This window comes from Calonectris borealis, chromosome 1 (assembly GCF_964195595.1).
Source record: "Calonectris borealis chromosome 1, bCalBor7.hap1.2, whole genome shotgun sequence".
NCBI classification, from domain to species: Eukaryota; Metazoa; Chordata; class Aves; order Procellariiformes; family Procellariidae; genus Calonectris; species Calonectris borealis.
The window spans coordinates 85496855-85513076 of record NC_134312.1 but is presented as its reverse complement, the minus strand read 5'-3'; the positions used below and the strand labels follow the sequence as shown (position 1 = coordinate 85513076).

General features: G+C 39.5%; 1 protein-coding gene across 1 annotated transcript in view; it reads right to left on the bottom strand.

Annotated features, from left to right (window-relative positions):
* CRACR2A (calcium release activated channel regulator 2A) overlaps window positions 1-16222 on the bottom strand; it is a 66721-nt gene that overhangs the window by 17767 nt on the left and 32732 nt on the right. Inside the window, exons 7-12 of the mRNA XM_075164066.1 lie at window positions 13826-13921; window positions 8460-8647; window positions 6378-6449; window positions 4047-4092; window positions 3129-3220; window positions 1399-1723 (exon numbers count right to left, since the gene is read on the bottom strand). Coding sequence (XP_075020167.1) covers window positions 1399-1723; window positions 3129-3220; window positions 4047-4092; window positions 6378-6449; window positions 8460-8647; window positions 13826-13921 — 819 coding nt within the window. The remainder of the gene's footprint in view (window positions 1-1398; window positions 1724-3128; window positions 3221-4046; window positions 4093-6377; window positions 6450-8459; window positions 8648-13825; window positions 13922-16222) is intronic.

Genomic DNA, 16222 nt, shown 5'->3' with positions numbered 1-16222 from the left:
AATGTACCACTTAGAAGTTATAATGTAACCATGGCATAATTCTACCAATAAAAATAGCATTTTTAAGATATGCTTGCTTCTTCTAAAAGAACTATATAATTATGACCAAGTATAGCTATTTTTCCTACACTTTAATCTTTTTAATATGTGCTTCAAGAATCTAAAAATGAGTAATACTTAACAATGACACTAAAATTAGAAACCAAGCACAGCTAGCTCTGAGGCAACAGCAGTGCAAGAAGGACTTTAGACTCCAAAGAAATGTACCTTCCAGCATATTGTTTTAAGGATTATTACTGCATGGTGAATTCATTGTTAACATGCACACACAAGCTAGAGCTGAAAAAAAATCTGGATTTCAATTTCCTAATTAAAAGTCTTCTCAAAAAATAATTAAAAAGTAAAGATATTTGCTCTCTTTATTTCTCAGATGGTGTAACAGCTACCAAAGCTGACTCAAAAGTACCAGAATATAAGAAATGTCACTTTCTGGCAAAAAAAAACCCCAACTTTTCAAAAAAAGAGTTGCTTCTTTTTTTAGACAATTGCTACCTTTCAGTGGATCTTCTTGTGTCATCTATTACAAGGCTTAACTTCACTTTTTCTAAACAGTCCTTCAGACATAAGTCTCTGCACATATTCTCTGCAGTTACCACTCCTTTAGGTAGAGCTTCCCTTCTTTGCACCTTCAACATTTATCTGCAGTATATTTCCACCTCCCTCTTCATGCAATGGCTTAATTTGTCATGCTTTAACTTAAAAACAGAAAACTTAATAATTTCAGATTCTAAGAATGATGCATTACCCTTCAACACCATTTCACGTTTTCCAAGGTCCTTTAGAACAGAAAGAATAGAATAGAACAGAATAGCATAGAATAGAGTAGTTCCAGTTGGAAGGCACCTACAACGATCATCTAGTCCAACTGCCTGACCACTTCAGGGCTCACCAGAAGTTAAAGCATATTATTAAGGGCATTGTCCAAATGCCTCTTAAACACTGACAGGCATGGGGCATCGACCACCTCTCTAGGAAGTCTCTTCCAGTCTGACCACCCTCTCAGTAAAGAAATGTTTCTAATGTCCAGTCTGAACCTCCCCTGACGCAGCTTTGAACCATTCCCATGCGTCCTATCACTGGATAGGGAGAAGAGATCAGCACCTCCCTCTCCACCTCCCCTCCTCAGGAAGCTGCAGAGAGCAAGCTTTTCAGCCTCCTTTTCTCCAAACTAGCCAAGCCCGAAGTCCTTAGCTGCTCCTAATAGGACATGCCTTCCAGCCCTTCCACCAGCTTTGTTGCCCTCCTCTGGACACACTCAAGTACCTTAACATCCTTCTTAAATTGTGGGGCCCAGAACTGCATACAGTACCCAAGGTGAGGTCCCCTTTGCCCCCTTACATTTGACAGTGTTTCCTTCCCCACAGGCTGCTCTCTAGAAGATGATGGTGAGTGTTCCATTGATTGTTCTGTGTTTTTCTTATCCATTTCCACCTCAGAAGAAGTATTCTCATCTTCTCCAATCCATCTGTTCAGCTGTTTATCAACCAGCCTGTCAAGAAGCTGGGGTAGGTGATCTTCCTCAATTGATATTATTCTTTGGAGATGCGATGCTTTAGGCATTCCTCCAGTGGCTCCAGCGTCAGGCTCTACAGGGAGAATTCCATTCAGTCCAGCAGAATTCCTTCTCTTTGAGTTATTGAAAACATCTTCTTCAAATGCATGGCTAGAAAGAGAAAAAAGTACATCACAAAAATATATTGGACTCGGACTCCTATTGTTTTATTCTAGTACAACTGAATTTAATCTCCCATGTTTTTTACTACTCACAGCAGGCATAGTAGATTCAGTCCAATGTCTACTGAAAAGTCAGCTCATCATACAATGTGTGTATATATCGCGTGCTTGATAATTATAAGCATCATGGACAAAACTAATAACTTACAGGGAAAACCTGAACCAGAATACAAAACATAAGATTAGCCTCATTTCTAACCTCATGGGATAGCTAAAGTAAATTTCTCTACTGTGAATTCCTACTCCCCTCCCCCCTCTATTCTGGAAGAATAAAACAACCCCCTAACCCAGACCCTTTCTATGTGTAATCTAATTCTCTCTTTAGCAGGTAGGAGTGAGATGGGTTTGTTTAATACGGATGAAAAAAAGGCTAAGTGGGGATTCAGAAGAAGGGGGAGTGTAGATAAAACAGATCCAGAGTCTTCTCAGATGTGTGCAATGACCACATATGCAAGTTGCAATAAGAGAAATGCTGACTTGATACAGGGAACAAAATTACTTCATGAGACTCGTGCAGCAAGGGAACAGGTACCCAAAGCAGCTGTGGGACCTCCATCCAGATGTTCAAAAACTCAGCTGAACAAGGCCCTGAGCAACCTTACCTAGTTTTGGAGTTATCCCTGTTTGAGTAGGAGATTGAACTAGAGACATCAGAGGTCCTTCCCACCTCAATTTTCTATGATTTTTGTGCCATAATTGCTTTTGCCAATTATGCTCCACTTCTCAGTACTAAACTTACTAAACTGTGTCTCTGAAAGCTTTCCCTCCTTATACTTCATGACCCTGTGCCTGCAGGGACATTCTCTTAGCTGGTATTTCAAAGTGAAACACTAGTCGTCTTTCCAGCTCCTCTTGTCTCAAAGGAAACATGCTAGTGTTTCACTGAGATCACCATGTTGTTCCTGTTGATTCCAAGTCTACAACCACACAGCTGAGAATTAAATTCTCCATGTTTTACTAGTTCCACATCCCATACTTTACAATAGGACTACTGTCCTCTACAATGAGAGGGGAGGAGGTATATTCTTTCAGAGAGTTACCAAGGACATTGTACCACATCAACATAGGGTAATGGGCAAGCTGTTGTGCCTCCCAGCATATACTCATCCACAATGAGGAAGTCTCTTGCCTTTGCAGACACTACACTTGTTTTATGTGAAAATTTGCCTCTTTATTTCCAAATTTCTTAAAGAGCACAGTAATCTTACAGTGACAGACACTTTAGAAATACATGCTTTGAAAAGTCCACAGGTATCAGAAAGAAAACATTCCACATCTTCTTTCTATAAGCCTCATCGAACTCAAACAGGGGATACATGAAAAAAAGTTCTTACCTGTTAGGTAGCATCTTGCCCTCTATGTATTTCCCAATGACAGACCCTGATCTTTGCTTCCAGCTGGCTTTTGGAACACTTGTTTTGCATTTCTGCAGAAATATAGAATACTTCTTACTAATTTACTCCTGTTGTTCATTATGGTAACTGCCTTCATTCCTAATGCTTAAATAATGCAATGAATATGAAAGAAAAAACTGTAGAAAAAAATCCTAGAGGTATAAAAGCTTCAAAATCCTTATTGATAAACAACCAGAACATGGAAACTCCAGATCCTGCAAGAATTCATCTTCTTTGTAAACTAAGTGGACCACAATAAAACAGCATAATGTCATGAAAATAAGTCAATAAATATATCGTGATTTACACTAGCAGCTTCTTGTAGGAATAAGAACACAAACAACGGTAAACTAAGTGGCCTTAGTCTCCATAAGCCAGGGTACTTCTGGAACTTCTTAGGGGCCCATTCTCTGCTGCTGGATAAAAAGTTAATGTGGTCTGCTCTTACCCAGTACCAATAGGTATTCAGGTACTGATTCAGGTACTCAGATATTGTATTGTTGTATAAACATTTCAGGATATTAGCTACTCTTGACTGAACACATTAACACAATTTAATTGTTCAATTTTTAGGTTATTTTGTCCTCTCATGATTGCATCCTTAGCTTCTTATAAAATACATTCATCTCCCTCAAGATAGCTCCAACTTTATAATTCTAAGAATGTAGCTCTTAAAATTGTTCAGCAAATTTAAAATTCTTATTCTCAAGTGAGAAAAAAGATGATATAAATTAAGAACGAGGCAAGATTTAAGTAGCAGAAGAGTCTGTCTCCTGCACAGCCTTCTAATTCCCTTCTTTTGAGCCTGTTCTGATATGTGCTTGCTCAACATTGGGTTTGAAAATAATAGTTGTTTACCTGTAAAAATATGTCACGTTCATCTCTGAGATGTTTATTCCTCTCCCTGCAATGAGAACACAAATAAAAGAAACACTGAGGCCAAGTATTTAGAACTGCTGACTTTTCTACTCCACACTAGCAGACAGACTGGACAGTTGGCAGTGTAAAAGGCAAGACAAATGCACTTTTAATTTGGCATATCTCCACCCTTGATCATGCTTTATGTATATTCTCACCACAGCCAGTTCCCTGTCTGGGCCATTGAATCTCCAGCACATCTATGCTGATTAAAGCCAGCTGGCACCTGGCCCTCATTCTGTAGTTTATCAAAACAAATGCCTTAACACATAGAAATCAGTTCTGGTCAATATGCATTCACTTACTCTGAATTAGAATGTTTAAAGCTTTTCACAGTAATGACAACTTCTTAATGTGGAGAGGGCGCAATGAACACCATCTCTATTCATCTGGTGACAGCTGTGAAGGCCAGTTATGTCCCTCTGAGGGCTACAGTTGAGCCTGCCACGGAAAAGTCTCCCTTGGAAAACATCCATCTTCCATTCATTATGCAGAAGAGATGAAAATGTCAAGAAATGGACACTCCAGGCAATCAGCCAGCTCTGATCAGATCTGACAATGCACCTGCTTAGTACATCATTCATTGTCTCCATCTATTGCTGGCCTGGCCACAAAAGAGACTGAGCAGCCATTACAGCCTTGGTGAACAGAAACAACCTCTGCTCTCAGCTGTGTCTATCTATGGCCCCATTACCAGCAGCAGGCAAGACCACACCACATGGAGTGGCCTATGGGAAACACACTGCAAAGTAAGAGCCTTTCTTCAAGCATGGGAGCTTTTTAGGTAACTTTAAAATGAGGCCTCCTGAAGGAATGCAGTGAATGAAGGCCTACAGGCAATACAAGCTATAGCCCATGCAAACTTATCGTTGAGCAAACAAAAACTAACATTGCTGCACATTAAAAAGAGGCATACAATTGTCTGAACACAACTCCAAACTTTGAAGTCTATCAATACAGAAATGCTACAGAGGAAATTTGCTAACTATATTTCGATATAATTTCACAAATAAACATTTTGGGGAAAAAATCTTCGTTTTGGCTGTACTCCCATCACTTTAGAAACAACAGAGCCTTTTAGTAAGCTTCAAGTCTCCTGTGGCCAGGCTTCTACCACAGAACCAGCTTAGAACAGTTCACCATTGTTTTGTTTTACATTTGACTTTTGGAACAGAGATTGTCCTGCAATACTGAATTGCCAAAACAAAGCAAATCTTTCATGTGTACTGCTTTCTACTGTGTGCAAGATGGGGCTTACAAAAGACATATTGGCTTTTGTAACCATTTTTGCTACCTTTTGTGTCATTATCCTGCCAGGTGCACACCCAGCCATTCTCTCACTTCCCCTCCTCAACAGGACAGGGAAAGAAAATAAGATGGAAAAGCTTGTGGCTCAAGATAAAGACAGGAAGATTGCTTACCAACTACCATCACAGACAAAACAGACTCAACTGTAGGATGATGAGACAAAAAGACATAACTAAAGTCACCTTCTCCCCACCCCCCTTTTTCCCAGGCTCAACCTCACTCCTGCACTCTTGACTCTTCTACCTCCTTCCCAACCCCGAGTGACGCAGGGGGATGGGGAATGGGGGGGTTGTGGTCAGTCCATAACAGCTCCTCTCTGCTGCTCCTTCCTCCTCACACTTTTCCCTTGCTCCAGTGTGGGTTCCCTCCCACAGGTTACAGTCCTTCACAAACTGCTCCAGCGTGGATCCTTTCCATGGGGCACAGTCCTTCAGGAACAGACTGCTCCAGTGTGGGTCCCCCATGGGCCGCAGTTCCTGCCAGAAAACCTGCTCCTGTATGGGCTCCTCTCCATGGGCCGTAGTTCCTGCCAGGAGCCTGTTCCTGCAAGGGCTCTGCGCAGGCTGCAGAGGAATCTCTGCTCCAGCACCTGGAGCACCTCCTCCCCCTCCTCCTTCACTGACCTTGGTGTCTGCAGGGCTGTTTCTCACAGATTCTTTTCTTATTCCTCTTTCTCAACTGCTGCACAGTGTTTTCTACCCTTTCTTACACATGCTTTTGCAGAGGCGCCTTGGCTGAGGGGCTCAGCCGTGCCCTGCAGTGGATCTGCTGGAGCCAGCTGGAACCAGCTGTGGCTGGCACGGGGCAGCCCCGGCCTCTCCTCTCTGGCACAGAGGCCAACCCTGCGGCACCCCGCTGCCAATGCCTGAACACTTATACTCGGTACATATCCCAACGTAATTTCATCCTTTAATGTACCTCTAGAATGATGCAAGAAGTTCTTGAATGTAAGGGCTGCATTACCTTAAAAAATCCAGCTGCTTCAGAAGTCCTGACTTCTCTCTCTGTAAGGTTTCTGTCACTCGGTACACCTCCCTGTAATGAAAATAAATAAATAAAATTGTTCTAACCATGGTAACAATACTGCTAAAATGCTTCCTCCTAGGAGTATCCACATTTGAGACTTCAGCTTCTCCAAAACTGTAGATTTTATTCTGCATGAATGGTTACGAATTTTAAAAAAGTTTATTCAGTATAAGACCCATAGTACCACAGCAGTTTGAGTCAGCAGAGGAAGGAGTAGAGGTTCTTTTTGCAAAAAATTATAGCTTTATAATTTCTTCATCCAGAGAGCTTAATATATGCTGATAATGGCACTTGCATCATTCAGAGAAGACATACTGCTGAAATCCTTCTCACTCATGGCCACTAAAGACCATGTAACATTTTATCCAAAATTAGTTTTTCTTGCTGCTGGAACTATATGTCAGGCTCACACATCTACATTCCCTATAATTTTTTTTCAGTTCCTGACTTTAACAGTTATGCAGCCTTAAACATCGGACACAGCATCTCAGATTTTTACACTAGATTTAGACCATTTACTTTGACTTAATGCAACTTGGTGTCTGGCCTTAAATGTTTTTTGCCTTTCAGTGAAGCCTCAAGTTCTTCCTGTGCACAGTCTGAACATTACACCTGCTTCAACAGCTCAGGTCTTACCAGACTGATACAGATGTTTAAAGCAACACTGCAGGTGCAGTTGAGTAGGGCTGAGCTCTAATTCCATAAAGACTATTGAATCCAAAGTGCTTTTTAAATGCAGTAGTATTATTCAGCAGTCTGACCACTGGGCAGATTTCCTCTGTAGCTTTAAAATCAGATCATTCCACAGTCTTTCCTCTGGATCTGAAAAGAGAGGCCTTAAAGAGGAAACAAACCACCTGGAGGAGGAATATTTCTACGGTCTACTTCCAAAACGCACATCAAACACGCAAACTTAAAATTAGTGTTCTAAACGCAGTGGCCATTCTTTAACAATTATTTATCAACAAAGTTCATTATTTATACCCTCCAGAAAAAATAAATTAGTAATAACTAAGTAGAGTTTGGCACAAAGCTTAGCAGAAAGAGAATATGACATTTGATCTAATGTTCTGCTCTATCCTGAAATATGCCAAATAGCCACAGCTCTGACTTACGTAGTTCATTGCTGAAATGTATAGAGTCTGGCAAGATATGCACCCAGCCTGGCATCCATGTGATCTCCATTGGCACCAAGAGGGTTTTACAGATCCCTGACCATTTTTTTAAAACTATCTTCCATTAAATGGACTTCAGTGAATATTCTGCCAATTACAGCTTCAGGGTAATGTAACTTCTACTTTGTGCAGAAGGCTGGTGCAAGACAGGTAGATTGATCTGTCACTTAAAGGTCATTTCTATCCCTCAAAATATGAACTGTAAATATTTCTTCTTGAAAAATATTTTTTAACTCAGAGTCAGTATCTGAAATCCAAGACATTTCAACTGGAAACCCCAAAATGATGGTTCTGGATCACTATAAGTCCTTGTGTGAATCGTGATTTAGCTGCATAAGCTATGTTTTATCTTGCTGGCCAGGCTCCTTGGTCAGAAATTATGTACTAGACTTGCTTTTGATGAAGAAAAGAAGCACATCCTAGCCATCTCATAGCCAGAGTACATTCTGAGAAGCAAGTTTCAGATAGACTGAGCTTTGAGGAGGATGAAGCACCATGTGCCACAACTGTAATTTCTGTAAGGAATCCCACTGGTATTTCAAAACTTAGACATACTTTTTAACCAATTAAACTAATTTTTAATTCCAAACATCCTCAACAAATGGGTGTCGGGGGGTGGGAGAACACTGACATTTTGAAGAAGTAGCAAAAGATTCTGTAGAAGCCAGATATGCTACAGAAAACATGCTGAATTACTTGGGGAAAAATTACTAGAACTGCACTTGGCTTTGCTGGCAGTTTCTGCTTATGACACAAACTTAAATCACAGCACTGAATACCCTGAGAAGGAGGCTCACTGGCACACTAAGCAAATGCACTAGAACCACTGCAGCTGGAGACTTACATTTCCTTCTCCTCATGTAGTCTTGATGCCTCCTCCTGAAGCACCTGTAACTGTTGTTGAGCCAGGCTTAGTTCGTGAGACGTTCTCTCCAGTTCTCTCAGCAGCTCCTGGTTAGTCAGCTTCAGCTTGGTGTTCTCTACTTTGGTTTCTTCTTTGCCACTGAGAAGTTCTGTACATTGCTGCTCTAACTGGGATGGAAGAAAAGAGAACAGAAAGTATTATAACTAACCGAGGCATCTTGGTTTTGAGGCTTTCAATTCAAGTCTTAGAGGTTAGTTGAATAGGGAAGCTATTTCTATCAAAGCCAACATATGAATAAAACACATATGGTGCTCTTCCACTGCTCTGTGTACAGACATAATTATGTTACACAAAAACAAAGTCATTCCACTGTATGATTGAATTTCATCCAGTTCAAAAATGCACCAGGAAAAACCACAAAAAAAGCGTTTACAGAGCATATTAGCAGTACTTAGTTGATGTTCACAACTGCTATTTTAGACAACTTCCCACAACGACAAGGCCTACACAGAGCGATTCAGAGTTCCTAAAAACTGTTAGATTTAAATCTGGTAGCTGATAAACCTTCCCATCCCCAGTAATATCAACAAGCAGTAACCTTTCTGCCACCTCAGCTAAATCTGCCTAGAAGTGTGAATTAGAGTTTTTTTATTCACTTTTATATTCACTCTCCAAAGTATATACAAAGGAAAGATACATCTTCCCTGTGAAACAGATAACAGCAGATGACAGTGGTTTCCAGTATGTAAAGAAGTTCCACCTGCTTCTCCCTGGCTAATTGAGCAAATTAAAATGACAGAGCAAAAGTAAAGTAGACTAAAATTAGTCCACTTCATATTAGGGAAGGCACTGCTGACCTGAAGTTATAAAAACTTTTTTTAAATTTTTTTTTTTCAGTATGCGTTTTAAGGGATGTAAAATGTACTAGGAGCATTACAATGATACCAGTTCAAACCTCCAGATCTGAGACACAATGGAGGATTTTGTTAGAACTCTCATTTTGCACAACCCAACAAGCAGAGCTCACACAAATCAAAATCTGTCCTTACCCAGCTCTGCCAGTCTATTCATGGTCCACAACACTGCTGTTGTTCTAGTCTTGGTTTTGAATGCAACCTGAAGGCCCAGGTTCAAAACAAAAGCAGAAAATACCTTCTAGCTGAGGTTGTGAAAGGTCAGGAACAAGAGCAGAGTGGGAGCACTTATCTCAGCAGCAGCACCAGCTTAACGTATTTGCTGAACTGTAGCCTCAGCAGGCTCACGGTTCATATGGGACACTGACTAGCTGGGCATCAAATTACTACTGAGCAATGTTAGTTTACATTGATAGATCACTTCAGTTCCTGAGTATTGCTTCCATTCCTTGACAGAATGAAGTTGTCTATTCTAAGTAAAAGACCAGATGCTTTAGGTACGAGAAGACAAGACTTTCTTATCCAGAGGAGTGGTTTTGGGAGAAGCAAAAAGTGATCACACAAAGATGAACTTTCAAAAAGCTTAAGAGCAACAAATTGCAGGCAGAAATCCCACTTACAGAATACTATGGCCATCCGAAAACTTACACAGAGACTGGCTGGCCTGGAAATGTAACTGCAATGGTAGCCATCATCAGCTCCCAGAATCATAGGTTCTGATGTTAGAAATAATTGCTATAAATCCTGGTGCTTACTCTTGTGAGAAAAACAATTATGTTGAAACTATGCTCAATAGCAGATGCTCATAATATTTAAACCCCAGGACCCAACAAGAGGAGAAAGGGTTATTTCACAGCAATACAGAGCTCCTTCGTTTCACTGTATCTATACAATCATTTAAGTGATGCCAAACACTACTTTTAAAGCATTCATTTAAACAACTCTCAATACAGTGGAATAACTCATTAGGTGGATGTTCAGCTGGTATAGAATGGCATAGACCCTATAGGCTCTAGCTGTTTATTGGAGCTGCAAATTGGCTCCCACGGTCATAAAGTAGATGAAAATTGATTGGGAAAGGCTCATGGCCCACAGTCATGTTTAAGAAAATCTAGGAAGCAGAGAGAATTAACCACAAGTCAAGCAGAGACACGGTAGCTGATGGTGTATATTCTCTTTTTTTGACAAAAATGGGAGGAAAAACTCACAAGTTTAAAATCGAGTAAAGAACTGGGACTGTCCAATACAAACAAACTGTTGCTGAGGACAGCTTTTGCTGTCCCTCAAAGACACATACATTAAGTACTCTCCATGCATTCCCTTGTCCTTAGCTCAGCATCCTTTCTGTATTTTTTCCCTTTTTTTCTCCCTATTTATTTCGGGTGCATGTGAAAGATGAAACATTTATACAGTGTTATAAAGCTGGGGATTATTTTGTTCTTTACGCCCTTCTTAACAATCCTATCACTTGATTTGCATTTTTGAGTGCTACTGATCCATGTTCTCATGGATCTCTTACTCAGAATCCCAAAATCATGTTCTTCAGTGGCTGTCGTCAGCACAGAACCCATCATTTTATGTGAGAAGCTCAGTAACTCTCCTGCATTTTACCTGGTCCACATCTACTTTCTTCCCCTAATACAAGATTCTGTGCCTTAGATGTTACGCTGAACATCCTCTGTCCCCAGTGCCTCCTTCTGAGACATGCCATCACACATCCCTTGAGGAAGACTATCGAGAATACCTTGTGCTTTATCTAAGCCACATAGAGCAAGCTGACAGTTCAAGATCATGGTAGCCAGCAAAAAGGCCTAGCCAAAGGAATCTTGGCCTACAGAAGGCCAGTCAACATGGAATCAAAACAGTATTTCAGTCACACCAGGCAGAAGACCCTCACAAGGGAAACTCCCTCTGGCTAAATCAGCAGAAATACTACTCAACTCATCTTGCCTGGAAGTTCCCTTTCACATTTTTGATAATAATTTCCAACACAGGAATAATTACATTGTATTTAAAAAAAAAAAAAAAAAGAAAGAAAAAGACTTATTAATGAAGTTTGGAAAAAAGCATTTGTATTACTCCCAAGAGGTTCTCTCATATAATCAAGCATGAAAGTTGTAATTAAACCAAGCTGCTATTAACATCTGCAAGAATAGATTTAATTATCAAAGTATATTTCCATGCAAGAGGAGGAGGCAAAAGTGACAGAGCGCTCTGGATAAGGCAAACATTAGACGGGTGGAAGCTAACCTAGCACACATTGATATCTAGGTGAATAAAGAGTAATACCAGAAAATGAGTGGGGTTATAGTATTATAAAAACAGATCTGAGGAAAGATGAGAGTGACTCTCAGAGATGATCATTAGGAATTAGAAAAATATATGTACAAAATACTGCCTCTAACTATGCTAAGTTAAGCATTCAAATAAACAAACTAGGCTGCTATACCAGATAAAAAAAAAATCAAATATTGTGTATAAGATTGACAATGGGTACCAATCAGCTGGTTGAATGACAAAAAGTTTCAAATACCATCAATCGTTTGAATAAAATTATCTCACTCATCACATCATTAGAAGTAGTGAATTCCATTTGTCCAACACAGCTTCTTTTCCATAAAAATAAAATGGGATAGTTTAATTTTTATGGTACTATGAAGATCCTGTCCTTCAAAAGCACCCTTGTTGAGACTCATGCAAATTCGTAAGGGAGCGGGGAAATGATAAATAATAGAAATTACAAATAAATAGAAAACACAGTAATATTATTAATAATAAACAATGCAGTGAATAGAAAACATAAATTAGATTAAATAAAATACTAATAAAAATAACACAGACATTGTTTTATGTTCTCCAAGATAGGCAATAGTAGACAATAGGCAATGTAGACAGCAAGCATAAGATAAAACTTCCTGATACTGCTGCCTGTATTACTTAATTAGACCAGGCTTAAAAGTGAGTGTAAGTCTTTGAATAACTTCTGTGGTTTTTATACCAAATTTAGAACACATATATTTTAGAGAACCACAGGAAAATGGTTTTACAGAACCACTGGTTGATAACTAAGTTTTAAACATAGCTTTAAAGCAAAAAAAAAACAACCTCAAAACCAAAAAAGGAGAATACTACAATATAATCATTACAAAATTATGATAAATAATTTCTTATATTTTTGCAGTTAGCTTCAGACTAAAAATGCCTCATTTGTGTCCCCCCAAAGATCTCTTCAAAGTATAGATTATTTCACTATAGTGCTGCAACGTGGTAAACAGTCTGCATAAAACCACATCTATTCTGATTCACAGTGGTACTGGACAAAGGTAATTAACATCGGGCAGTTCATTTCAATTATGTAATGGCCTTTTAGTTCAGTCCTATATCCTCATCAGCTAAACTTGCATAATTGTAGTAAGCTAGAGGTTTGTCTCCCCTCTTACTCAAGTACGATCTTACAATTCCCATCAGCTTCAGCAGCACCTGGATTCATTCCTCAGAGAAGGATCTAAAAACTACACACAACTAGGAAACTGACCTCAAACTTCTTTTTCCTCTTCCTTCCCTTCCCCTCTTACTTCTCTCCTATTTCCCAGGACTTGCACTCCCAAACACCGCTGCCAGAAAAAGAAATTTTACATGTATTTTATGTTCATATTCTACAGAGGGAGTTGGTTTCACAGCATTCCATTTCAGCCCTTTAAATTCCAGTGCTACCCCCTTTCCCTATCACTAGTCTTTCATGCACTGACCTTGGAGACACTTTACAGCAAGTTCAGCCATGCACAAATACTCTGCTTCCCCAAGCAGGCCATGCATTTTAAGAAGTAAAACACATCAGGCTTTAATACGGGAACTTGACAGGCTGTTACCATGCAGAAGAACCATGCACTGCTATAAAACTGTTATCATAGAGAGATGTATCATGAGCAGGTTGTTCAGGAGGGAGCATTTCAGGTTCATAGTGCTGAATCGTCCAAAACAAGTAAATGGTTGGTACAAGCTTTGAGCAAAGGTGTACACTGTACGACCCAAATCATTGTTCTCTGCTCTTGAGCTGTTTGGGCATTAAGCCAGTTCCTAGCACATTGAAGGCAGTGGAATTCTGCTACATTTTCATAAAATTAACCTAGTACCTGGTGAGAATACCTGGAGCATTTTTTTTTTCATTTTATCATATAAAAGAAAAACTGCTTTACAAATAGAGGGTAACATTTTTCCTAAACACATGAGTAGAAGTCTAGCAGTCATAACTCCACTTTTAAATGCATTCCGGTATCTACACTCAAGACACAAAAGCAACAGAGGGTCATAGTTTGGCAGAACCACATCACACCAACTTGCATTTTTGGGACCTAAAATAGTACCTAAAGAAAATCATATTAACAAATAAAAATTATCTATTTTTTAACTGTGAAGGATATCAGTTAATACCCTTTTCTGTTTTTGAACCAATTGTTCCAGTTCTTGTTCTTTTGACAGGAGCTTGCACTCCAGCTCTTGACTGTAGGACTGAAACCTCCCTGTGTCCTGCAAAATTCAAAGAGAAAATGTATTAACAGAACAGCACAATTTCGTCAGCAGGAGGAGACATAAGAAATGAGGCATGAAAATAATAGGCAAGCTTTTCACAGTGAACATAATGAGCTACTGATAGAACGCAATTTAGGGATGGTATCACTCATGAATCTAGAGCTTCTGTAAACTGGTGTAGTCCAGCAACTTCAAGAACTGCAGTTGCTACAGGATGTGCTGATGGCACATGAGTAGGCATCAAGTCTACAAGGTGGAGGCAGAAGTCTTCTATCCTAGGCACGAGCCTTAGCAGCTTAGCCAACCTAAATCAATGAAGCTAGAGTGCGTCCTCTCATTTCCAGCCACACGTACCCTCATCCTCTTCTACACTAGCATTCATGCTCATCTGTTGCAGCAGTGAGCTGTTTCAGAGCTAAACAAGCAAAAAAGTGAATAGCTTTCTGCACATTTGGTTTCCTGAACCAGACAACTGCTGGCACAGAAGAGTGATGAGAATGCACTGATGGAAACAACCTGGACAAATTTAAATTATTATGGAGTCATACTGTAACTCACATACAAGATATCAGGACTGACATAGGAGGTACAGGCTACTGACACACAGCACAGCAACTCAGGTTGAAGTAAAAGAAACAATACCTGCTACCTTTAAAATTCATCACTAACAACAATTTGTCACAGATATTCCACTGGTATAAGCAAGTGATCTGGGCTTCAGGCTCTGCCATTCACTTAGCAATTATATCAATCTGTCCACTACCTAAGTATCCTGCAGTCACTGGGAACTCCCAGTCCTATTTGGATTACTCCTTCAAACACTCCTCAGCTGAAACAAATTGTAAGACCTGAGTAAAATCAGGCTCCAGCAGTTCATATCAGCTGAGAGTATGTCCTATTCCTCCACAACAGGCTTCTACTCTCTAAGGTCCCCAGGAAAATGCCTCTAAACAAAAATAAAAATTCCCTCAAGACAGCAGTGGTTCCTACATTCTTTTCCCCTTCAGCAGTACACTTAATGAGGTAATCAAATGCATGTTAACTGGCTTCTTCTGTGGAAGAATATATATCCAAGTCAAAAAGACAGACTAACTGCCCCTTTTGTACAACCTTCAGCCAGTAGGGTATTAAGTATTGTAAATAGCTACAATTTGTACTTATTTGCATCTTAACAATTTCTTTAAATGTATTCTTCAAGAGCTGTTCTTCATTCAAACCATAATAATTCCCCTTTTATATGACATCAATGCATCTCTCCAGGCTGTAAAGTCTTTGTGAAACTTTGCATTAGAGAAAGAATTTAACAGTCAGATCTCCCCAAATCCCAAATTAGTCATGCCAAGAAACAATACTTCTTGAGTGTCTGACAACCATTAGTGTGAATGCTGACTAAACTGTAAATAGCTTCAGTGGGAAGCTTTAATGAAGAAGCTTGAAAGAAATGGCTTTACCTCAAACATACAACTAATTAGGAGATCCAACAATCATTGCTTATGGAAAAGTCACTGTTGTTTTAGGATTTTCAATACAACTTCAGTTGTGGGTTATTAAGAGCATATAACCCATTTCTTCCACAACAACTGCTGTCAGGCAAAATTGCAAATATTTTTTATACTTCAGCTGATATACAAACTTTATATAAAGGGTTCATCTCATCCACCACTAAAAACTGCTCTCAGCTTGGAATGGAAAAATCCTGAAATTTACGAGTCAGGTTCACTACCCTGTGAGGCAAGTTAAAAGACTGATTCCTTAGACAGCAAGGCTCTTTCTTAGATTAAGGCTCTTTTTGCTCTAATACACTGTATGTCAGGAAACAAAAAATACTGTGGATCCAATATATTGGATATATGTGATCCAATATATTTGGATCACAGAAGGATTTTTTAGATACCATATTTGATTGAGAATGGAGGCAATAATTGATGGATATCCATTAGTTTTGGCAACATTTTGTGTACCATGTGTTGTTTGAAACCATATATTGGCTTCATTTGTATGACTGCTTTCAAGACAACAAAAAGGCATGAGCCAGTAGTTCCTGATTGGTTGTCTCAGGCCACCCAGAGAAGCTGTGGAATCTCCATCATTTGCACACTCAAAATTCAATTGGACAAGTCCCTGAGCAACCTGATCTAGTTTGAAAGTTAGGAGCAGCATAGGTGCCTTTCCACCTAAATGATTCTAAGGTGACTCTTTCCTGGCCATACTGGGAGTTCTTGTTAGTTTCCTTGTTTTAGGAGAAAAAACATGACAGAAAAATCATGTAAAATAAAAGCAGTAGAGGACATTTAAAGG